Source organism: Aquarana catesbeiana, linkage group LG10 (genome assembly GCF_042186555.1).
Source record: "Aquarana catesbeiana isolate 2022-GZ linkage group LG10, ASM4218655v1, whole genome shotgun sequence".
Lineage (NCBI taxonomy): Eukaryota > Metazoa > Chordata > Amphibia > Anura > Ranidae > Aquarana > Aquarana catesbeiana.
The window spans coordinates 112788863-112814892 of NC_133333.1; the positions used below are offsets into that span (position 1 = coordinate 112788863).

The 26030-nt window shown below is 41.9% G+C and overlaps 1 protein-coding gene across 1 annotated transcript in view; it reads left to right on the forward strand.

Annotated features, from left to right (window-relative positions):
• VPS11 (VPS11 core subunit of CORVET and HOPS complexes) overlaps positions 1–26030 on the forward strand; it is a 93563-nt gene that overhangs the window by 53336 nt on the left and 14197 nt on the right. The window contains exons 8-14 of the mRNA XM_073602467.1: positions 11567–11753; positions 12340–12483; positions 13722–13886; positions 20157–20318; positions 21110–21249; positions 21337–21539; positions 24048–24219. Coding sequence (XP_073458568.1) covers positions 11567–11753; positions 12340–12483; positions 13722–13886; positions 20157–20318; positions 21110–21249; positions 21337–21539; positions 24048–24219 — 1173 coding nt within the window. The remainder of the gene's footprint in view (positions 1–11566; positions 11754–12339; positions 12484–13721; positions 13887–20156; positions 20319–21109; positions 21250–21336; positions 21540–24047; positions 24220–26030) is intronic.

Genomic DNA, 26030 nt, shown 5'->3' on the forward strand with positions numbered 1-26030 from the left:
CATATCTGGTTTGACAAAGACAATGGAAAAAAGCTACTCAATAAATACTACTCGACATGTTTCGCTCATTGTGAGCTTCATCAGGAGTTCTGGTATGAATTGTGGTATACAGGCTGAGTATTTTGTTATTTGTTGTTCCTACATAGGCTCGTCATCGGAAGGGGAGGCTGTCTCTCTCTCCCCTCCACTGTTTGCCTGCCCAAATCTCCACACTTCTGCATTTTCATGCATCTACTCCCTGATACAATAACTTTTGATCTACCCAAACCAGCTCAGCAGTAAATCTTCACACCAGGAGGATTTCAAACTGCTGCCTTAACTTTGCAATAAGGCTGTTTAGCCTCCAGCAAACAACTCTTGATTCAACTCAAGTTTTCCATTAAGGACTCATTTATGCTTAGCCCCTCTGTGACCAAATTATATGGGAACCGATAGTGAGACCTACCCATACTTTGAATGCTATACACTGCATTCATCAAATCTCTACTTTAACAAAATACTCAGCCTGTATACCACAATTCATACCAGAACTCCTGATGAAGCTCACAATGAGCAAAACATGTTGAGTGGTATTTATTGAGTAGCTTTTTTCCATTGTCTTTGTCAAACCAGATATGGATATTGAGAGACTTTTTAACCTTTTTCTTTGTATGAATTAAATTAAATAAATAAAAAACTTTTGTATGGATAGATTATGTATGTCTATTTACTTCAACTATCGTTTATTCTAAGCACCTTAAAAGTCCCGGGGTTTATTTACCCCATTTCCCCTTTCTTTGTTTATTATTTACTTGGGATGTGGTGCTAAGGTTGATCGTCCCCGCCCTCTTTATCCACACTGTAGACACCAGTTTTGTTGGTGGTATAGTTTTCTTAATTGTACATAACAGAACATGGGGTACTTTGCATTCGTGACTACTTGGGTATGCTGTTATTTTCAGGTGAATAGAAACTGGGCAAGAATTCCCTGCCCAGGCATAACCCCTCCCAGCTCAGCTAGTCCTCAGTTCTTTTGAAAAGTATTCTTATGTGATGAATGTGCCTACAGGTGTCTCTCTGAAGATCTAATTTCTTGGGCATAGTCCCCTATTTTTTGCCTAATCCAAAAACCCTTTCTGAGGTAGAAAAGGGTTTCATCTATATCTGTCACCTATGGCCAGAAGGTCAAGAAGGACTGTACCCAAACCTCACATGCAAGGGCACAGTCTCTTTGGGGTAACTTGCCACTTCGTAGTTTTGGATGACACTCCTCCCCAGCTGGGTGGCTTCTCCCTTTTCAAGTTCTTTATTTATACAAAAGAGCCAAGATTCCATTACAACATCGATGTTCCAAAAAGATAAGTACACACATCTCCTTGTCAGAAACCATGAAATCAGACCGAGACAGAAGTACAGTTAAATCACACTTGTTTAATAATAAAAGTAAAAAGAACAAACGTAGTCAAAACAGCCAAAGTTCAGTAACCGGATCGGATAGTCAGCCATACCAGAAGTCAGGGATCAAAGTAGTGGAACCGCAAGCAGGATCCGGAGCCAGAAGGGATGTCATTAAAGCCAGTCTTTAAACAGGAACGCAGGAGATGCTACTTCACTTGTGATGTTGACCAAGGCGAAGGCAGAGCTCCTCTGGACTGGACGGCTTAAGTAGGTAGGACTGATGAGCAGGATATCAACAACAGATGAGTAACTGTGGAGAGAGATGGGAACTGGCAATTAGCCGACAGCTGAGCGGCCAGCTCAGAGAAGGAAGGGCTGAGCCCAGCCCTAACACTCCTATAATATTAATATATTACAAAGGAACTCAAAATTCCATGTCTAAATGCAATAAAAACATGATATTCCTACATCAATAAGGCTCATTCCTATTTTCACATTTTAGCAAATAACTTCCAATAATGTACCAAGGTTTACTCATATGGAACCTTCAACTCTCCTGTTATTTTTATTTTAAAAAATGAAACAAAACAAAAAACAAACAAACAAAAAAAAAAGGGAACAAGGACAAGTTCCAGAGGAGATGCATTGCTTACGTGCATTAATAAAGGATAAGGCGGGAGGGACCTCACTCCCCAGTACAGCTCCCCAATAATCTCTTCCCCTCTTCTGCGTATACAAATGAGTCCCAAGAAGACCACATTTTAGTATATTGTTCCCTTTTATCTTGAGCAGTAAGCACCAAGCCCTCCAGGGCACCAATACTTCTGACGTTGTTAAGCCACATAGCGATGGAAGGAGGTCGAGAGTCCTTCCTCAACAAAGTAATATATGCTTTAGCGGCACCAAATGGTGAAGCAATTATTTTTTATATTTCTGAAGTGGGATTTGTGAACAATGAAACAAGAAAAAGGCAGGCTCCTCTGGTATTGGGAAATCTGTAAATATTTTAAACTCCTGTACCTCCAACCAATACTGTCTAATCTTTGGACAAGACCAAAAGATATGAAGTAAAGTCCCCTGTCCCTCTCGGCATCACTAGCAACGGTCCGAAGCCTCTGGAAAAATTGAGGAAGGATTGACGGGGTAGTTATTTATAATTTGGATTCCTGGGTTTGCGTGCAAATAGATGATTTCAATGAAAGATAAATGATATTCTGACGCTGAACAGGTGTAAAAGTCTTATTGGGATCTCTTTCCCATTTACTAAAGCCCGACATCAAAAAATCATCCGAAGGGGCTATTAACAAAGCATACATCTTAGAAATAGTATGGGAAAGAGGTTCCTTTTCCTCACAATACAACTCAAATTTTGTACGCCGTCATCGATAGTTCACTGGTGATCCCAGAGATTCAAAATAATGACGTACCTGCAGCGCCTGCCAAAAACTTATTTCAAGCTGTCCCCCCGGCTGCATCAATGAATCCATCATAGGTCAAGTATCAGATGTCAAAAAGTGTGAGGCTTGAAAACAACCCCTCTCTGTAAGACTGCCGATTACACCCGGTCCCAAACTTGGCGGAAAACCAGGGTTCCCCAAAATGGGGAACACAGGTGACTGGAGGAAAACGCAGGATTCTGACAGATCTTAGAACCAATTCGCAGTGCAGGGCCTATAATAGGATGTGATTTAAGAGAGACCGGTAAGGTTGCATAGCACGATAATGCTCTACTCAAAGGCACGGGACTAAACTGTTCTATGTTCGTCCAGAGTTTAAAATCTGTGTCTGCACCAGTCAATTATTATTCTGCCAAGATGGGCTGCTTGATAGTATTTAAATGCATCTGGAGCAGCTACTCCTCCAAAGCTCTTAGGCATCGTCAGAAGACATCTACTAATCCTTGGGCTTTTACTCGCCCATATGAATTTAGTAAAAAGGGCACGGATTTGACAGAAATAGGCCATAGGAATAACAATAGGTAATGCCTGAAAAAGATAAAAAAATTTTGGCAAGATATTCATCTTAATAATGTTACATTGGCCAAACCAAGAATGCAGGCCTTGGTGCCATTTATCTAACAAAGATCGTACTGAGCTAAATAGAGGTGGAAAATTCACCGCAAAAGTGTTGACTAAATTTGGTGGAATATAGGTGCCCAAGTACTTTAACGCAGAGGACATCCATTTAAATTTAAAATTAACTTGTATAGTACTGTGCCCAGAGCAGGGCAATGCAACTCCCATGGCCTCAGATTTAGTGTAGTTTATTTTTAAATTTGATAAAACTCCATACCATTCAATCTCATTCATAAGGTTAGGTAATGAAACATGCGGGTTGGGCATAGAAAAGAGCAGGTCGTCTGCATAAGCTGAAATTTATAATTGTGACCTCATACTTTGAGCCCCGATATATCAGGGTTTTGGCAAATTTTATTCAGTAATGGCTCTAATGAAAGAGCATATAGTAAGGGTGAGAGGGGACAGACCTGACGGGTACCATTCGAGTTTGAAAAAGGCTTTGAAAACACTCCATTTGCCTTAACCAAGGCCTGTGGAGTAGAGTACACCCTAGCAATCCACTGAAGCATGTGGTCTCCCAGGCCCACGCGTTTTAAAACTGCAAACATAAAAGTCCAATTTACCCTATCGAAGGCTTTTTCTGCGTCGGTACTCAGAAAGACACAGGGTGTTTGGTTGGCATATTGAACCAAATTAAGTACCTTTATAGTATTGTCTCTCGCTTCACGAGAGGGAATAAAACCCACCTGATCCATATGGATCAACTTGGAGAGCTGAGGTTGTAAGCGAGAGGCAAGTAATTTTGGTAAAAAGCCCACATTAAGTAAAGAGATAAGTCTGTAACTTCCACAGTCAGACGGGTCTTCCCCTTGGAATAACTGAAATATGTGCCAAAAATGCGTCCGGGGGAAATGCGGTCGTCTGTCCTAGGGCATTAAACACTTGATCATATACGGACCTAGCAACGGGAAAAGATTTTTATAATACTGTATGGTAAATCCGTCAGGGCCGAGTGCCTTCCCAGATTTAACCTTCTTTACTACTGTTTGTAATTCCTCGATTAGTAATAGGAGCTTCTAGACTGCACCGAACTGGGGAAGGCAAACGAGACGTGCATGCAGAAGAAAGAGATATTCTTCCAAGAAAGAAGGAGATGAAGAAGACTATGCCTGATTATATAGAGAGGAATAATATTCCCCAAACGCTTGAGCGATATCTTTCGGCAAGGAAAGTATTTGTCCATTATTCCCTTTTTATATGGGGTATGTACAAAGCTGTCCCTTATTTCCTAGCCAGCAATTTACTACATTTATCTCCAAATTCGTATGATAACTTCCTACCGGATTGTATTGCTGCTTTAGCTTTGAAGCGAAGGAGATCTGATATCTGTCGCCTCAGATGGGTAAGATCATTCCCCAAAGAGGGTACAGGTGTCCTCTCATGTTGTAATTCAAGAGCCTGGATATCATCAAGCAATTTTTTTATTCGTGCTTCTTGAGCCTTCTTCACTCGGGATCCATGTTTAATTAAGATCCCCTGAATTACTGCCTTATGTGCCTCCCACACTATACCCGGATCGCTCCCCGGAGTGTCGTTTATCTGAAAATATGCTGTAAGCTCTTCAACCAGATCATCCCGGATTTCAGGAGTCTGCAATAAGCTTTCATTCAAGCACCAGTCCGGGGAGTAAGTCGAGCCAGACAGAGAAAGAAGAAGCGTAACCGGAGCATGGTCAGACCATGTTATATGTCCTATAGAGATCTCTGGAACTGAGGAGAGTAACTGGTGGGGGACCAAAAAAAAAAAAATACAAGAATATGATTGATGAGGGTTAGAAAAAAAAAAGTATAATCTCTCTCCCCCGCATGTAAGGTACGCCAAACGTCCACCAGCTGCAGTTCATGTAACTTCCACAGGATATGTTTCCCGAGGCCGGTAGAGACAGAGGACATACCAGAAGAGGTATCTACTCTAGGGTCCAGAGGAACGTTAAAATCCCCACCGAGGATCAATTTACCTTCCGCAAACTCCACTAACTTTGAAAGAACTTTACCAAGAAAGGCATCTTGATGTACATTTGGTGCATATATAGTAGCTAACGCAACCTTAATGCTACCAATATGTCCTTTGAGGAAAAGATACTGGCTACTTATGTCAGAGCATTTGTCCGTGAGCGACCAAGGAATTCGAATAGAGATCAGAATGGAAACTCGTTTAGTTTTTGCTTCTTGATTAGAGACATGATATACACAAGGGAAGAATCTGTTCTGAAGGAAAGGCAGTCCACCTGCCTTAAAATGAGTTTCTTGCACAAACCCCACATCGGTCCGTGAGCACTTCAGATCATTGAGGAGCATTCTTCATTTTTCAGGAACATTAAGTCCTTTGGCGTTTTTAATGAGGTCACACGCACCGCATCCATCTTCTCTGGGAAAGGAAAAACAAGAAAAAAAAACAGAAAAAAGCACCCACTGATGAACACGTGGGTGCAAAATGTGGAGAGGTGGTTGGAAATGGCCAAAGAGCTAGGCTCTGGACCATATTCCTCCAGCCATTTTTATAGTTATGTAGTATAATGCAACTTTACCAGATTTGTATACCTTTATACTTATTATACAGAGTAAAAGAAAGCAGCAAATAGAAGCTTTTATTAAAAAAAAACCCAACATTATATTTATATATTACCGCCCCTACTAATTACGTTGCATCATAACATCTAATAAAATCCATCTCCTTATATTATAATTCCCTCAGGCCTGTTCCTGGTCTCACAGCCACAGACTTTCCAATGGGTGACCAAGATATCTTAGTATCGTTTTTTGCCATATCCGTGTCATATTCCCCTGGTCACCCATGGCGCATTTCACTCCAGCCATGCTCCTATCCAACTCAACCGTCAGCCACCCCCACAGTATACGTAGACTATGTGATTAGTGCATATTGTCTTTCTCAAAAGAAAAAATAACTAAAAATGTATATAAAATATAAGTAAGTACCTATCCCCCCCCTCCACACACTTTAAAACCAAAATACAAAATTTTCTATCCCTCAAAGAATTCACTATAAAACCTAAGATATTATAAAATGCAAATTGTGTAAAAGAAAAAAAAAAAAAGAAAAATTTTCCCCCATAAATTGTGTATCTTACATAGTGCATATAAAAGTTTCTGTGTAAATTGTGCATATAAGGTCCACGAAGACTGTGGTCCTTGGGCGGCTAGACTGAGAGAATGCTCGTAATTACCTACTAACCTCTATTTATTCATTAAAAAAACATATTTTTCTTCAGTGTATACCAAAACTTACCCCACCCCATGAATAATATTTTCATTCAGGCACTCCTACATATATTCCAGGTTACTCAGATTAATGTTCTGTAGGTGAAAAACAATTTCAGTATCCAACAAGACCAGGGAGGTGCAGGAAGCACCAATACATATTACTATATGAAGCCACCAGTCAAGAATAGAATATCCCCTTCAGAGTAGACATACCAGTACAAAACACATCGACAGTCCGCAGCACCACAGCCCAGCCCCACAGCGATGGCCAGCACACCCCAAAATGGCGTCCCGGACCACCTGTATGTGCCAAATCCTAGGATGCTGCAGAGTTTTAGTGTATCAGTTGTTCTCTCTCTACTGCAACATTCCCATAAACCAGTAAACCCATGAAACCGTTGCGCATGGATTTAGACATTAAGTATTTAATGTACAGCTATCCGGTGTACCATCATTAAAGTACGCTCAGAACACCAGGAGGGCACCAAAGACATCTAGCCACCGGTATGTGCCCGTGCTGCAGTGCCACGTCCCACTCCATTCTATATCTCACCGACAGGCCCACTCTGAAGTTATGCCATATTGCTGAGAAAATCTATAAACCATAGTTTTAAAACGGAAATACAATTTCTTACATGTCAATTTCAATACCTAGATTTCTTGACTAGTTATTAGCTTCAATATACTTACTCAGATAATCTAAAGGTCATTTGAACCCCCGTATATTATCTCCCTATTTTACCCCGTCTTCTTTCCTGGTCTTGCCTAAAGTGAGGCTCTACCTCATCTTCTCAACCCCATCAAGACAAAAACTTTAATTTTGCACCTTAAGTTTATTTAATAGTATGCCATAACGGTGATGTGGGGGGGGGGGGGGTGTGCACATATCGCCCTACAAAGGGGGTCCTGTCCACGGCTCCTTGGGGGGAACCCCCTGGGTGCATGCATCCCCAAATGATAATCCACCATCCTCGCAGCACAAGTGGACTGTGTAATACAAAGACAAGCAACAAACAAAACTAAAAAAACAAATAAAGGGGAACCATATACATGTATATGCCTATACCTACACATGTACCCCTATACACACATATATGATTCCTAAACCTTAATCATTAATCCTAATATATATATATATATATATATATATATATATATATATATATATGTTTTTAAGTGCATTTTAAGAGTACCTTTGAAGCTTATGACACTATATATATATATATATATATATATATATATATATATATATGTATATAAAATGTAGCACTTCCACATTGCTTTTTAAAGTCCACGTAGCCTGCGAGTCATTGGTGGGCCTAAACAAGGGAAAAATTACCCTTACCCTATAATGGAGTTATTATTACTCCATTATATTTACAGTTCGCCATAGTCGCCTCATCGTGGGCTGCAGCCAATTTGAGATCATAAATGCTTCTATCCCCCAAAAAATTAAAGAGATGGAGTTACCCCACAATAAATGCCCTATACCTGCCTGATTTTATCCAAGAGTGTGCGTAATAGTGCCCTTCGTTGTAAAGTAGATTTTCACAAGGGCCCCCTCATAGTCAATCTCTCCTGCTTCCCTTGTGACTTAGCAACACTTTATGCGCATAGCGATGTAGACGGCATATAACATCTCTAGGTCTTTTCATATCTGTCGAGCGAGGTCCCAGAGCTCTATGTATTCTGTCAAACTCCAAATCTTGAGAAAGAGCTGGAATAGCCAACTTCTGGCATATTGCCAAAACCGTAGGTGGTAATAATTCTTGTCCTATATCCTCCGGGATACCCCTAAACCTTAAATTATTACGACAACTCTGGAACCTCTAACTCTTCCAATTGGAGTTGTTAGGAAGATACATGGAAAGTTGCGAGGTCTGTACCTGTTCCATCCGGAAGATGCAACTTTCCAGGAAAGCCAGAGACATTTCTTCTGTAGTAAGTCTGTCCGATAACGACTGTACCTCTGTCCGGACCAACTGTAGATGCGGTGTACTTCCTCCAGGCTAGATACCATCGCCTCCATATCACTTTGTGTCGGCAGAGCCTGCAGGAGAGCCCTAAGATCCGGGTCCCCCAGCACAGAAGGCGGTGCATTCAACTGCTCTGCGGGACTCAGCCACTGGTAGTCCCTAGACTCCAACGAATCTTACCACTCCACTGACCACCTGAAGTGGTCAGTGAAGTGGTAAGTGAAGCCGCCATTGAAAGGTCTATACACGACCCGCCTCGTGTCTCAGATGCTAAAGCCCGGACTATGGAAGCCTGCGTACACAGGAAATAGTGTTGGATCTCGGATTGAGCAGATGTCTTTTGTATGTGCTTATCCTTCTCCGTCTCCTTCTTTGATTTGCTCATACGGAGAAGTATATCTGCTGCGGTAATAGCTGGTTTGCTGGAGGAACGGTTGAAGCTCTATTAGCATGTCTCTCTACTCCGCCATGTCAAGACCATGCCACCTTAATTCCCAGCTTCTGCCTTTTTAATAGGGTGTTATTGGCCTACTATCCTTCAGCAAGCCATAGTCCCATAAAGGCAGATAGGTGGACGTGGTGCACATTAACTTGACGTTACCACTTCCAGAGTCCTTTTCTCTCAGTTACTGAATTAGGGTCCTGATTGCTGCTAAAACTTGCTGGAAGTGTTTTATGCCCACCCAAAGAAGGTGTTTTTATCTCAGAATCCATTCGCTCAGCAGTTCCCCATGGAGGAGGAATTCTACAAGAAATGCAGTTCTCTGGCCATTGACCTGGCCATTTCCCACGTAAATGAGAACGTGATGTTGTGTTCTTTAAAGACACTTTGGATAAGAGGTTAGAGATCCTCATTAAGGAATCCTTAATGGAGTGAATTTGCAGCCTGCAGTGGCTACAGTGTAAGATTTCCAAGCCCTTAAAGTGTGGGGTAAGCACACGTATCATTACATAGAATTGGACCAAGGGGATTCTGCCATCTAATTGTTCTTAGAAGATGTCTTGGATGGATGTTCGTGGATGCCTTGGAACACTCCATAAGGAGTCTCACAGCTTCTATTCCAACCTGTTTCACTCCAGAGCTCTTCAGCTCAGTATCTCCCTTTCTGCCGGTATGGGAAAAAGGTCAGGAGTCCTTGTACCTGCCAAAGCATCTGACGCCAAAAATCTGGTCTGCTCTGGAATTGTAGATCTCCACACATTGAAAGCTGATGATCAACACACTGAAACTTTGGGCAATTTGGGGGTCTACTTTAGGGGTCTCCTTGTCAGAGTGCAGTCTGACAATGCCAAAGCTATGACCTAAATCAAACATAAGGTAGGGTCAAGAAGTCAGACTACTCAGAAGGAAGCAGACCTGATCTTGTCTGGGGCAGAACTTACAATCTGTCCCTCTGTGAACTTACATTCCCGCCATGTACACTATAATTGGCGGGCAAAGTCATCAGAAGCCTAACCTGGGAGTATGGGCCCTTCACCTGGAGGTGTTCACAGAGATTGGTCTGTGGTGGGAAATGCTGGATGTGCCTCTCTTAGCGTCCTGTTTCAACAACAAACTGGACAGGTTTGTGTTCTGGACCAGAGATCCTCTGGTGTTTGCAGTGGATGCTTCTCTGGGATCAGGTTTGCCTGATCTATGCCTTTCCTGCACTGCAGCTTCTCCATTGCCTGTTGCGTAGGATAAAGATGGAGGGCATTCTGGTGATTCTGAGTGCAGTTGCTTGGCCAAAAAGGTTGTGATATTCATATGTTCTGTAAAATTGTTTTCTGGGTGTATCCCAGGACTTGGGGATCTCTCTTCTTGTCTGTGTTCCTCATTGCTTGCTATGAAACTGAGGCTTGGCTGAGCTGGAATGGGTTAGATTAGCAATATCTTGGCAGAAGAGTCATAGGCTCTTCCAGATCGTCCAGATTTGCTATTGCAGGGTCCGATCTTTCATCCTGCTTTGCAGTCAGTTTGACGGCATGGTTATTGAAGCCCAAGTCCCAAGTGAGAGGGTTTTTCTGACTCTGAAAATCCTACCCTCTTTAAGGCAAGAAAGTTGACCTCCAGGAAGGTATGCTAACATACATGGAAAGCCTTTTTCACCTATTGTGAGGCTTGTACATTTCATCCTCGACCAATATGTCGTAGGGCTCATTTTGGCTTTTTTCCAGTCTGGCGTGGGAATGTCTCTGGCTTTAAGTGCTATCAAGAGGCAGATCTTTTCTGCCCCCTTGGTCTTCATGGGAGCTAAATTTAGTCTTGCTTGTTTTGCAGATTTCTCTTCCTTTTTGAGCCTCTCCAAGAAATCCACTTGTCGCTCCTTATGCACAAGGTTTTCTTTTTGTTTTTCATTATTATGGCTCACATGGTCTCTTCACTGCTCTATCCTGCAAGGAATAAAGTGGGGTTGAGTATCATCCTCCTCCGCCTCTTCTTTTTTGCCCAGTGTCTGTTAACTTTAAGGCACAGCCCCAAACATAATTTATTATTGTGTGATACAGCTGTTTGATATAGTGGAAAGCCTTAATTGCATAGCTCCCCCACTCAGACCTATTTGTCAGATGAACAACCTGTTTCCCTTTTCTCTACCAGAGTCAAGCTTACTGTATGTGCTGTTAAGTGACAGGAAGGTGGCCATAAATCACATCATACAGTGCACAGAGGAACTTAGGTCCTGCTTACCATCAATTTGCCCATCGGGCAATGCAGGTCAGAGCGGGAGAGCTTATGGGGAGAATGTTTGGTCACCAGGGTATTTTTGATGGTGAGCTGGTTTCTAAAATGTGCATCATTGCCTTGCAGATTGTTTATTGAAGCAAGATAGCTCTTGTCTTGCAAACTTTTATATTTTTGCTTTTTTTCCTTGCTTTATGTACCCAGTATTCTTCATCTTTTCTATTCAGTTGCTTCATTCCCTTTCTTTTACAGAACAATTGGAAAATTAGAGCCTTCCTATGTTATCCGAAAATTTCTGGATGCCCAGAGGATACATAATTTGACAGCGTACCTTCAGGCTTTGCATTTACAATCTCTAGCCAATGCAGACCACACCACTCTCTTACTAAACTGCTATACAAAGCTAAAGGACAGCGCCCATCTGGAGGAGTTCATTAAAGTGAGCACAGCCAATGTCTTCTGTTCTTTATAATGGTTTTCTACTAATCATTCCTTCAAACCATACAGTTTCTTCAGGTTAAATGTTTAATCTGTCTTTTTCAATTAAAGCGGTAGTAAACCTCTTAAAAGAGAAAAAAAACCCTGCAAGACAATGGCATAATGTGCTAGTATGCATTTCATACTAGCATATGAAATACTTACCTTAGAACAAAGCCCTTCCAGCAGGGCCTGCTCACCACTGAGAAGGCTGGCGACTTCTTCTCCTGTCCTTTCTTCTGGGATCGTGGGCTCCGGCGCTGTGAGTGGCTGGAGCCACGATGACATCACTCCCATGCATGCCCTTCAGTTCCACTGATGTCAGTGGCTGAATGCAGGGTAAATATCTCCTAAACGATGCACATTTAGGAGATATTCATTTTACCTACAGGTAAGCCTTATTATAGGCTTGCCTGTAGGTAAAAAACAAAGCAGGGTTTACAACCGCTTTAATTACAATTGTATCAGTTCTGTGAGCCTCATTTTAGCTTTTTTTTTTTTAAAGGTGTTTTTTGTTACTCAACAACTTTTGCTTATTTATTCCTCAGGCAAGCGTGGATGAGGTACATTTTGATGTAGAAATAGCTATTAAGGTTCTTCGGCAAGCTGGTTATCATTCACATGCCCTGTACTTAGCAGAGAAGCATGCCCATCATGAATGGTACTTAAAAATACAGCTAGAAGATATCAAAGTAAGTGGTTTTCTTCAATGTCTGACTATACTCTTTGCCTACATATTAAATAAATAGTTTTCAACATCAGAGCATAAAGTGTACTTGTGTCCAGAACATGCACATTAAAATATTTGCATATTCTGAACAAGCAGTAGAATCACCTTTAAAACAAGCTTTTACTCACATCTTTAGCTTTGTGCATTGTGGAAAATGTAATCTTCAAAATGTGCACTGTGGTCAGAGATCAGTAGTATGTAACATGGGATTCAGGGGTCAGTACTAAGCAGAACAGCAGAGTTTAAAGATCAGTGGTAAGTAACTCAGAGGTCAGGAGTAAGTAATGCAGAACTTAGGAGAAGGTAAGAAACACTGTCAGGTACATTTAGTTTCCCAGGGACAGACCTACCATACAGGGATGAATGGTAATCTCATCTATGTATAAGCCTTAGTTTAAAGCAGTATTGAACCCAAAAGGAAACTTGTAACTTATTGCAGCTTATCCATTCTCAGATGCGATGTCTGCCCCATTTTTTAGGCTTACTTTCTTCTATTTTCACCTGGTGATCCAGCCAGTTAGTCTGTTCTTTTTCAAAAGAACAAGCTCTGCTAAAAAATATCAGTTTACAGGGATGGGACAGACCTTTTAACACTGGCAGGGGTGCTTACAATGTCCGTGTCCCCCCTCCCCCGACTACCAGGTAAGCCCACTAGAGCCCACCAGGGATGGCAATCATTGCCCAATAGGGATGGCACTCTGTACCCATCAGTGATGCCTGCCAGCGCATCTGATCAGTGCTGCCTATCAATGCGTCCAGTGCTGCCTATACATGCCCATCAGTGAAGGAGAAAACTTGCTTATAAACAAAGTTTAGTAACAGAAACGAAGAAAAACTTTTTATTTTTTCAAAATTTTCTGTCTTTTTTTTATTTTATTTGTAGCACAAAAAATAAAAACCCCAGAGCTGATCAAATACCACCGAAAGAAAGCTCTATTTGTTTTTTTGGGGTTTTGTTTGGGTACAGCGTCGCATGACTGCACAATTGTCATTCAAATTGTGATAGCGCTGAAAGCTGAAAATTGGTCTAGGCGGGAAGGTGTATAAGTGCCCTGTATTGAAGTGGTTAAGCATCGCAGTTTCAGGGTTTATGCCCATTTTACTACAAGCAGTTGTAAATGACCAAGGTCAAGTAAGATGATTGTGTTCAGAAATGTACATCTAATGCATATTGTCAAAACTATTTTGTGTTTATTATAGAATTTTCAAGAAGCTTTGAGATACATAGGACGCCTTCCCTTCCCTCAAATAGAAAGCAATATGAAATGCTATGGAAAGATACTTATGTATCATGTGCCCAATGAGACAACACAGCTGTTGAAAGACTTGTGTACCAACTTTGCTCAGCATGAGGGAGGAAAGAAGGTGAGTGGCAGCTGCTAAAAGTAAATGTGCTAAGGAAATTTGCATTAAGGGAAACTGTTTATTTACCAAGACTGCTATCTTCACATTCACCTTTCTCAGAAAGAGCTGAGGATTTTAAGTAACTTTATAGCCAAAAATGCAGATTTTAACAGGTGTCTGAAAAATGAAAAAATTGTTCCAGAGGGGAAGTGGTCACGTTGGATAAATGACATTGCATATTGATATCCATTTTCATTTTTGGACAGCTGGTGGCCTTTTAGGCTAATTTTTTCGATTTTTTTTTCTTATCTCCTGCTTACAGAATTCAGTAGCTCAAACTGAAATGTTTACACACAAAGCGAGCGAATCAGTTCGAAAATGCGTTTCCTGCAAGAGTAAAATGTGTGCCCTCAGTCTCTGTTTCAAGCCACAACTTACTGCGTTTAGACGGAGAGCTTAAGCCACGGACATTATACAATACTATCTTCAGGAAACCCATATCAGTGCAATAGGCAGCGTAGTACCAGGGATCAAAGGATTACGGAGAGAGACCTGCGGCAGACCGACCCAGAAAACCATTGAGTGCTGTGGAGACAAAGTGCATAAGTAAGAACCAACAAAATAAAATTAAAAAAAAATATCGAATACATAAAACAAGTAAGTAAAGAACTAACCACCTAGAGGGTGAGTGAAGAACACCTGTATCGGCGATGTAGGGGGCACTCCCTGGCCAGATGGCCCAAAAAGGAAAGAGTGACCCGAACACCGCAGATGTCCCAGTCCGGGGAACATAACCAACACGCGTTCACCTATTGGGGGTGAGTGGAGATGCAACAGGCGAGAACCCAACCGGGGGTCCCGGCCCAGCTAAGGAGCACAAACAAGGGTTAGATGTGCAAGTTAAATATCTGCAACAGCAGCAATCCTAAAAAAAAAACATTAAAATCAGCAGGGCCCAGGACAGTCCATTGTAGTGCAGCTGTGGTAGAGGGCCCTTGCTTAGCAGGAGGTGCGGAACCAGGGCTGGGCTTGTTGTGAGGCCTGCGACGTGCCGTCTGCCATGTCGCTGGACGAGCCGGTGTTGGAGTCTCTGAGGGTGTGCGCCAATTCGGAATGTCCACCATAGGCAGATCAAGGCGAGAGAGGAAATGGGGCAGATCCAACTTCTTTCGCATGGTTACTTGATGGCCATTTTTAGTGACAGAAAGGACTGAAGGTAAATCAAATAGGCTTCTTGCAGGATTCCAGCACCGGTTTAAGGGCTCTGCGCTGCATCAGCGTACGTCTGAAGAGATCCGGAAACAGGGACAGCTTAGCTCCATCAAAGTCTACATGGCGAACCCCCCTGACATGGAGTTTTTGTGCAGTTTACATATGATGTCACAAGGTTTATCTGGATCATCCGAGGGAGGTCTTAGAGCACTATGGGCTCGATCTATTTCAGTATTAGCGGGGGCCTCCCTGCCCAGTATCTGTTTGAGAACTCCCTGTAAAATGGGGAGTATGTCCCTCAGTGCGGTAGCTTGGTAGGCCTCTAATGCGGATATTAGCCCTGCGGCTGCGGTTTTCCACATCATCTAGTTGATCAAGCAAGGAGTCAATACTTTGATCCTGCTATGTTTGGCAATGTGTCTGCAGGGTAGGGGTGATGTCTTCCACTGAAGCTTCCAGCGTCTCCACTCTTCACCCAATGTGGGCTGTGTCTGCCTGTAAGGCCTCAATGTCTTGTCTGAGGACCTTCTCCATCCAGGTCACAAAGCCCTTCAGATCCACCCTGGTGGGGAGGGCAAGAATATGGGACCGCATATCCCTGTCCCCTAGGGCCTCTGTTATGTTTATATTCCCCGCGGAGGGGCGGGGGGTCCCCGAAGGTAGACAGATGTGGCGGGGGTGACCATCTCGGTCGGGGGGGGGGGGGTCCCGCATGCGACCAGGCTACTACCCTCCTGGGTCTCTCTGGGGTCCATGCTGTTGGCGAAACTGCCTGGGGAGGCTGGTGGAGAGGGGGGAGGAGGTGAGGTGGACGGCAGCCACGGTGATGGGATAGGAGATGCTGCACGTGCGGCTTGAAAACACTCACCGAGCACCATCTTGGATCGCGAGTCCCGCCTTGACTCCTTCACTGAGAGAGGCCCCTAGGATGAATTCCTCAAAGTGTTTCTACTGACAGAAATTTGTATACTCTGAGTACAAGACCTTGCTGAATTAATTTATCCTATATCGAAATTGTACCAATGGGCATCCTGGATCTGTCAGGGTGGTGGTTTTACTAGACCTGCCTCCAACTTTTTTTTTTTTCTCTCTCTTACCTTCCCCTGTTTTTTCTCTTTCCTTCTCTTCGCTTTGTCTTCTCTCTTTTTTTTTATATCTCCTCTGGTTCCGTTTTTTTTCATGCCGGTATCCACCGGGTAAAACATAAATCTCACGGGGTACAGAGATTCTTTAGTGCCGGGCCTCCCGGAATGTTTGTTTCATGGTCTGTGTGTTGCTTATGACCTCACCTGTTTTCCACGTGCTATGATTTTCTAATCTGTGATATTTTGACGAGTTTGTCATTGGTCTCTGTTTTTTCTGTGAGTTGTCAAAAATAAAGTATTAAAAAAAAAAAGGCTTTCCTATAAAGGTTTTATGATGATGTTTAGATCCGGGAACAAGGGAAGCGTGGAGCTTGTTTAACTTCATGTTCCTGGGTGTTCATTAACCACTGTTTAATTTGTTTAGCAGTGTAAAACTATTACCATTGAATATATATGGATGTCGTGATGAAGCATCGTAGGATGTACCTGGTTCTGTGTAAAAGGCTCATTATTTTCATTTGAAGACCATGTAGAGCAATCATCTGAACAATTTACTTCTGCAAGAGGGTTTCCTGTAGGATGGCTGCAGATCTCCTCCTGTCATACTTAGTAGTTGGTAACACACTGAAAGCAGGCAACTAGCGCATGAAGAGCCGCCCCCTTGGACTTTTTAGGCAGAAAAAAAGTATATGAGTATAGAAATATATAAAAGGCAACTATGTGCCACTTTTATTAAATACAAAACAGTAAATATTGCCAACAAATAACAATCATTAAAAAATATGTATACAAAGTACACCAATGGAATTCATAATACATGAATATGCATATATATCGAATTATAGCAAACCCAAGGCTAATGGTCAAGGTACTGCCAAAGTTAAACTAGGGTCAGTCCATGAATATAGCATGTATCCCAACATGTTTCGGAAATCTTTATTGGTACATATTTTCCTTCATCAGGGAAAAAGCAAAAGGATAAAATGGCATTAGAATAATGGAACTACCAGCAACACATTACTAGTTTGCCTGATTGGTTTCTACACAGTCTTATACTATTTAAGGTGCATGCTTACATCCAGCGTTCTCTCAGTCTGAGGACTACTGCCTGACTGCACCATATTTTTTCATCTGCTGTGAAAGAAAAATGTGCTCTGCTGGGTATATACCAGGGAGTCTCTTGCATGTGGTAAGCACGTGGCTGCTTCCTGTCTGCGCAGCTGCACATCGCCAGGTCCTTGTCTGAGTTTTCTCCAGACAACGTGGTGTACATGTCATTTTATCCTTTTTGTTTTTCCTATGTTTTTTTCATGAAATCCATATACAAAGATAAAGTCACCCCAAGTCAATCTACCCTGATGAAGGAAAATATGTACTAATAAAGATTTCCGAAACATGTCGGGATACATGCTATATTCATGGACTGACCCTAGTTTAACTTTGGCAGTACCTTGACCATTGACTTTAATGAAAGACACTCATATGAGGGAAGACAAAAATAGTTGCACACCCCGAATGAGAATATCAAAAAAGGAGATTGTCCCCCATGAGGGGTTTTCTAGGCAGCAAAAGATAATTTAAAAATGTATATCGAAAAAATATCATAGTTTCAACTACGATATTTTTTCGATATACATTTTTTAATTATCTTTTGCTGCCTAGAAAACCCCCTCATGGGGGACAGGAGGCAGGTTATCACTTATCATCCACAGAAGATTATAGGTAATTTTAAGATCTAGGTTCATAAATACTGTATTGGTATCATGCTCTCTATATAAGACATCCTAAAAATATGCACATATTGTACGACTAGACTTGTACGTACATGGGTCCATATATGTGAGTTCATATGGAATCAGTAACTTTTATTCTATATCTCTCTCCTTGCTGTGCTTATCAGAATCAGAAATTTTATTCTATATCTCTTTCCCTGGAGTGCACATGTGTGTGTATGTATGTGCCTACTGGCCTATATGCGTACACATGTAGGTACTCCAGTTGTAGTAATATCTGAAATAATGTGTATTATAATTTATGTGGTTTTGACAACCTTATATAATTTCCCATCCTGGAGGGCAGCAAGGCCGAAATTTATTGTCCACTTTGAATTCTTTGGATCAACAAGCTTACACACCTGTGCGCAAGAGTATTTGCTTCTGTGGCCCGACGGAAGCCTTTCCTCAGTGCAAGACACATGAAAGCCCGCATGGATTGCTAAAAAACACCTGAAGGACTCCAAGATGGTGAGAAATAAGATTCTTTGGTCTGATGAGACCAAGCTAGACCTTTTTGGCCGCTTAATTCTAAGCAGTATGTGTGGAGAAAATCAGGCACTGCTCATCACATGTCCAATACAGTGGCAAGAGTGAAGCATGGTGGTGGCAGCATCATGCTGTGGGGGTGTTTTTCAGCTGCAGGGACAGGACGACTGGTTGCAATCGAGGGAAAGATGAATGCGGCCAAGTACAAGGATATCCTGGATGAAAACCTTCTCCAGAGTGCTCAGGACCTCAGACTGGGCCGAAGATTTACCTTCCAACAAGACAATGACCCTAAGCACACAGCTAAATTAACAAAGGAGTGGCTTCACAACAACTCCGTGACTGTTCTTGAATGGCCCAGCCAGAGCCCTGACTTAAACCCAATTGAGCATCTCCGGAGAGACCTAAAAATGGCTGTCCACCAACGTTTACCATCCAACCTGACAGAACTGGAGAGGCTCTGCAAGGAGGAATGGCAGAGGATCCCCAAATCCAGGTTTGAAAAACTTGTTGCATCTTTCCCAAAAAGACTCATGGCTGTATTAGATCAAAAGGGTGCTTCTACTAAATACTGAGCAAAGGGTCTGAATACTTAGGACCATGTGATATTTCAGTTTTTCTTTTTTAATAAATCTGCAAAAATGTCAACAATTCTGTGTTTTTCTGTCAATACTGGGTGCTGTGTGTACATTAATGAGGGAAAAAAACCTCTCACCAAGGCTCTTCTCCCCCGATAGCTCAGTTTGGCCGGATGGCCAGCTCTAGGAAGGGTCCTGGTCGTCCCAAACGTCTTCCATTTAAGGATTATGGAGGCCACTGTGCTCTTAGGAACCTTAAGTGCAGCAGAAATTTTTTTGTAACCTTGGCCAGATCTGTGCCTTGCCACAATTCTGTCTCTGGGCTCTTCAGGCAGTTCCTTTGACCTCATGATTCTCATTTGCTCTGACATGCACTGTGAGCTGTAAAGTCTTATATAGACAGGTGTGTGGCTTTCCTAATCAAGTCCAATCAGTATAATCAAACACAGCTGGACTCAAATGAAGGTGTAGAACCATCTCTAGGATGATCAGAAGAAATTGACAGCACCTGAGTTAAATACATGAGTGTCACAGCAATACTTAGGACCATGTGATATTTCAGTTTTTCTTTTTTAATAAATCTGCAAAAATGTCAACAATTCTGTGTTTTTCTGTGAATATGGGGTGCTGTGTGTACATTAATGAGGAAAAAAATGAACTTAAATGATTTTAGCAAATGGCTGCAATATAACAAAGAGTGAAAAATTTAAGGGGGTCTGAATACTTTCCATCCCCACTGTATATGCATATTCAAACATTATGAATTCCATTGGTGTACTTTGTATACATAATTTTTAATGATTGTTGTCTGTTGGCAATATTTACTGTTTTGTATTTAATAAAAGTGGCACATAGTTGCCTTTTTATATATTTCTATACTTTTTTCTGCCTAAAAAGTCCAAGGGGGCTGCTCTTCATGCACTAGTTGCATGCCTTCCATGTTTACAATATAGGATGTTGGCAGTCTCTCACATTCCATTCCCCAGTCATTTCTTTTTGGTAACACACTGCATCCTTGGGTTAAAGCGGTGCTAAAGTAAAATTGTTATTTTACCTAAATCCATCCAAAAAATTGGAATGTGTTTTACCATTTTTTGAAACTTCCTCTGTCTTTTTTTTTTTTCTTTATGTGGTTATGTGTGCTTTTTTTTCCAGGCAAATCCTGAAGAGTTCATTCCTATTTTTGCCAACAATCCTTGTGAATTAAAGAACTTTCTTGAACATATGATACAAGTACAGAATGATTCGCCTCAGGGGGTATATGATACTTTGCTGGAATTACGTCTGCAAAACTGGGCACATGAGAGAGACCCACAAGTACGTACCAAGTGTGCTTAGCATCTGCCCTGCCTACGTTTGTATCTGTGCATGCTTGCACAGCCCTTTAGTTGTCAAGCTGATGTTTAAATACAAGACTGGGAAATCTGGTTCTGGTAACAGCCATTTAGCAAGGTTCAAGCTCTGGAGGGCAATTGGGCTCATCCCTGCAGGTGGCTGGTTACTGAATTCCTAGTAAATACTTACTGAATACAAGAATAACAACATTTACAAGCATAAGCAAGTGCTTATTAGTTCTAAACTTTGAAGGATCTGTCCACCCCAAATTGATATTTCCATTTTTGGTAAATGCTGAAGTGTTAAATCACCTGCCAGTTTACCTCTCAGGCACTTTATTTGGTGAGCTATGCCTTTTCTGTGTCTGCACACCTGCTGTAGCATTATGAAGAACTTCCTCTCTTGGATATTTTATTTTTTTACATGCAAACCAGAGGTGCAGGACCACACAGAGACAGTGGGAGAACCCAAAAGATGAACAAGATCAGATAATTGATAATTATGATGAGGAGGTCTTATTGTTGGAGTGCCCAAGACATAAGAAGCCAAGGGATAACTTGGCTTCACCAACTTTTTGGCGGATTTAAGTACTAAAAGAAAATGTTACATAGCTAGTGAAATTCAAGCAATGTGTGTACTCTTTCTTTAAATTTAAGTGATGACTCTTTTTACTTCAGCATCCTTTTTCATTCTTCACTGCCCCATTACAGTCTGAATAGTATTTTATTGTCAGGCTATATGTGCCTAACCTAATATAAAAGTTATATTAACAGGCAAGGCAGCAACTCCAAAATGATGTCATGACGCTTCTGAAGAGTGGGCGCTTTAAGAATGTGTTTGATAAAGCTCTTGTCCTATGCCAAATGCACAATTTTCAGAAAGGAGTGCTGTATTTGTATGAACAAGGCAAACTGTAAGTACCTCCACTCATTGACTGCCTTTATAAAGACTAAGAGTAAGTAATGCATGTTTTTTTATTGAATTGCTTGGTTTCTCCCAGTTTTCAGCAGATTATGCATTATCACATGCAAAACAATCAGTACCAAGAAGTGATTGAAGCTTGTAAACAGTATGGGGAGCAAGAGAGTTCTCTGTGGGAGCAAGCGCTTGGTTACTTTGCCCGCAAAGAGGAAGATTGTAAGGAACACATTGCCACTGTGCTGAAACATATCGAAAGTAAAAATCTCATGCCTCCACTATTAGGTTAGTCATCTAGGCTCTTAACTTTATAAGCTTGTTTATTTTTGTAAGACTCAATTGAAATGGCTAAAGATGATGAAATCTGGTGTATGTTGCTCAATTAGAAAATAAATCAACTTCAACCTGCTTTCTTGAAAAATTCTGAGAGTGCAAAGGGTTGTCCCTTGTGTTTTGTTTCTATGAAAGCAAGGAAAACCCAAAGAACCAGTCCATGTCAGGTAGCTTCAGAGGTGGGCAAGCTTCATCAACCAATATAATTAGTAATTCACTAGTTTTGTTTTATTAAAGTGGTTCTAAAGCATTAAGGATTTTTACCTTAGTGCATTAGGGTAAGAAACCTTCTCTGCTCCAGGATCCCCCCCCCCCCCCTTATTCTTACCTGAGCCTGATCCCATCCTCTCGCCGCAGTCTCCATCCTCATTGGGCAGATTGCTAGCAGCGGGAACCATTGGCTCCCCCTCCTGTCAATAAACTCCAGTGACGAGGGAGTGGGGGGGGGTGGGGTTGAGTTCTGTTGTCTGTGTCAATAGACACAACAGCGTGGCTCGGCAGTGAGCATGCATGAGTTCCCCCCCCCAGGAAAGCTGCTTCCCGTGAGGACACTGGACAGATAGCCAGGAGTGCCGGTGGGGGACCTGAAAAGAGGAGGTTTGAGGTTGGAATTGCACTGAGCAGGTAAGTATAGACATGTTTATTTTTATTTTTTAAATGTTCCTTTACAATCGTTTTAATTAGTTGCTTAAACATTGTAAAGACCATGCCTGTATGAGTCTATCCGAATAGAGGAGATGGATTCCTCAGTCTTTAGTCTCTGGGAGACTGTGATAACTGACATTTCATATCATGGTGTTCTGCACTACCAGCATTATGCTGCTGCCACAAGACCAAGCCCAAAGTCAGTAAGTGCACCAGTGTAGAGGGCAGGGGCAGCCCATCCATTAAGGGAGCATGAATTACAGCGGTGGGGTGTTTTTTTTTTTTTTTGAAGCACCTGATTAGAGCCAGAGGCTCTAACAGGCTTCGAAATAGGGTGGGCTCCGGATGCAGAGCATTGCGCTTGGAGCCCACCCAGGTGTGTTAGAATAGCGAATATTCGCTATTCTAACACTGAATTGCCTCTCTGCCAATCAGGAAGCACGGGTCTGATACCCATTTGCCGATTGGCTGAAAGGACAGGCGATCCTATTGTACACTTAGGAGGAGGGAGATGCACGGCGGAGGTTGCCGTGGTCCACAGGAGGAGGAAGGGAGAAAGCTGCCGCCCGCCGGACAGGCTGCCCTCCCGCTTCCTCAATGGGGTAAATGTGGGGCTTTGTCCCGAACTGTCCTTCGGGGGGGGGGGGCACAGGGGTGGTCGTTTGCCTCCCCTTCAAAAGAAATAAAGGACCAGCCGCCACTGGTAGAGGGGCATTGCTAACGGCCACCAATGTGTAGGGGGCATTGCTAACGGCCACCAATGTTTGGGGGGGGGGGGATTGGGGTTGATTTGCTAAAACTGAAGAGTGCAAAAACTGGTGCAGCTGTGCATTGTAGCCAATCGGCTTCTAACGTCAGCTCATTCAATTAAGCTTTGACAAAAAAACCTGGAAGCTGGTTTCTGTGCAGAGCTGCACCAGATTTTGTGCTCTCCAGTTTTGTAAATCTACCCCATTGTTGCTACCATTGTAAAGGTAGCATTGCTACTGTGTACCAGTGGGTAAGGGGGCATTGCTACTGACCACCAATGTGTAGGGTTCATTGCTTCTTGCCACCATTGTGAAGGAAACAATGGTACTAGATTCCATTGACAGTGAAGCATTGCTACTGGATATCACCAACATAATTGGGGCAGACATATCTAGTAGGCATTCTGGATCAACATTTCCTTATAAACAATGTAGGCATCCTACTTGAGTGGCTAGTAGCCAAACTATGTTTAAAGTCTACAATGCTTAAAAGAAATAACCGTAATATTAATTTGTTAAACTATACTGTTTTTATGCCATGTTAAATTAACTTAATCAGTGTAATGTCCTGTACACACGGTCGGACTTTGTTCGGACATTCCGACAACAAAATCCATGGATTTTTTCCGACGGATGTTGGCTCAAACTTGTCTTGCATACACACGGTCACACAAAGTTGTCAGAAAATCCGATCGTTCTAAACGCGGTGACGTAAAACACGTACGTTGGGACTATAAACGGGGCAGTGGCCAATAGCTTTCATCTCTTTATTTATTCTGAGCATGCGTGGCACTTTGTGCGTCGGATTTGTGTACACACGATCGGAATTTCCGACAACGGATTTTGTTGTCGGAAAATTTTATATCCTGCTCTCAAACTTTGTGTGTCGGAAAATCCGATGGAAAATGTGTGATGGAGCCTACACACGGTCGGAATTTCCAACGACAAGGTCCTATCACACATTTTCCGGCGGAAAATCCGACCGTGTGTACAGGGCATAAAGGTTTTAAGTCAATTTGTATTTTCTGTGAAAAATGTCTTGTATATCCCTGATCTTTTGTTACAGTGGTGCAGACCCTGGCTCATAATTCCACAGCCACTCTGTCTGTGATCAGGGACTATTTAATCAACAAAATGCAGAAACTGAGCCAGCAGACAGAAGAAGATGAAAGAACTGTTAATAAGTACAGGGAGGAAACGGCTCGCATTCGCCGAGATATCCATGAACTGCGTAACAGGTAAGAAAAGATGAATGTGCAATTTAATTTTCTAGTATATTAAAGACATGAAATAAACATCTTTTAGACAATTGCACGTACACAGCACTGTTGCCTCATATACAGTCTTTTCAGTCCCTTACCTCTTATTTCTTCCCATTATACCTTTTAAAATGTGAGTTTGTAGCTGTGAGGCAGTCTTTCTTAACTTCTTGTTGGGAAATAGGTCATCTAGGGCAAAGTAGCTGGGTTCATTTGTTAGCACCGCTCCTCTACTGCGGCTACTTACCATCCCTGCTCCCCCCTATGTCCCTTTTTATCTGCCAAGGCCCCTCTGATATATTGAGATCTTCCAGGTATAAGGGAGCATATGGTTCTTTCCATATGTCCAATGGTGCAGCTTCTGAGCTGCAAATCCCCATGCCTGAGAGTTGACATGTTAAGGTGTAGAGGAATAGTCTTTTAGTCTTGAGTAAGTGCCATGCTGGAGACAGTTGGAGATGGGGGAGGTGAGAATCATTGGTAAAGGGGCTTAACTAGCATGCTAACTACTGATAGCTCTGTAGCTAAACTACAAAACTATCTTTAATGCAGTAACAAAATTGAATGATACATGTAAAAATCTGAGTTCCATCAAACGCAGTAAACACTGCAATGATAAAATACGTACTCACTGAAAACTTTGCTTTCCTTTGTTTAGGATCTGATAAAGTCTTTCAGAAGAGATTTCTATAAACTACAAAACTCAACTTTACAGTCACTTTAGTCACAAATTTGAGCCATGTAAATATGATCACTGTATAAGCAGAAACTACCTTCTGTAAAAAAAAACACACCTGCCAAAATGTCATGAGCAATTCCTAACCATCCCTGTAAAAGACAAAATTGGTTACACATCTCATTGGAGACCTCTTGGAGAGCCTTCTTGGCCTTATTTATCAGCTATTGCTGGATGAGTGGTCTCTGCTGCCTACAGCCGCCAATCCGTATCACAATGGAAGAATTTGATTGGCACTCTCTAGCAATAACCCATAAAAATGGATGGACTTTCATTGCATATACGTATAGATTTTGTTTTGAGTAAAGTAGTAAATGGTTAACAGCACTGTAGGGATTTTCTTTTTTTTGTCTGTGTCCTTTACTGCCTTTTCCCCGAGATGCAACAGGACGTTTGAGGGAATCTCTACAAATTAAGAATTGCCCTCCTATTTGTCACCCGTACAGATTTTCCCTTTTGATTTTCCCCTTTTTATTGGTTGAACTAGATGGACTTGTGTCTTTTTTCAACATGACTATGTAACAATGTAGTATTTACATTCTCTTATTCTGGTGACAGCTGTAAAAGTTTGGATTTCCTATCACTTTTTGTTGCTGTGACAGTGGTAACCAGGACAAATAGAGAGGGTGAATCTACCCAGCAAGAACAGCAATAAAAACCTCAAAGACAACCTTTGCTTTTTCTACCCAAAGCTAAAAGAGGTTTTAGCTATAGTACAATCGCTTAATTTATTTGTGCTTCAGATTTACAGGACCCACCAGTGATTCTCTCCTGACATTGTCTGGGAGGTTGTCCTTCATACTTACTGCAAACCTTTTTAAAAAGAAAACAACCTGGATAAGAAGTGTGTTACTGGCAAAACAATCAGACTTCACCAATTTTTAAAACATTACCATTTTGTTTAATTTCTGATTTCAAGCCTACTGTAAGTCCCTGTTTCTTTTCACTTCAAGTAGTTTGGACCAGAAATTTCTAGAAGCCCGAGTTCATGCTGACAGCGGGATTGAAATTGTGCAAGTTCAGCTGAACTCTCACAATTTCATACCCGCATGTC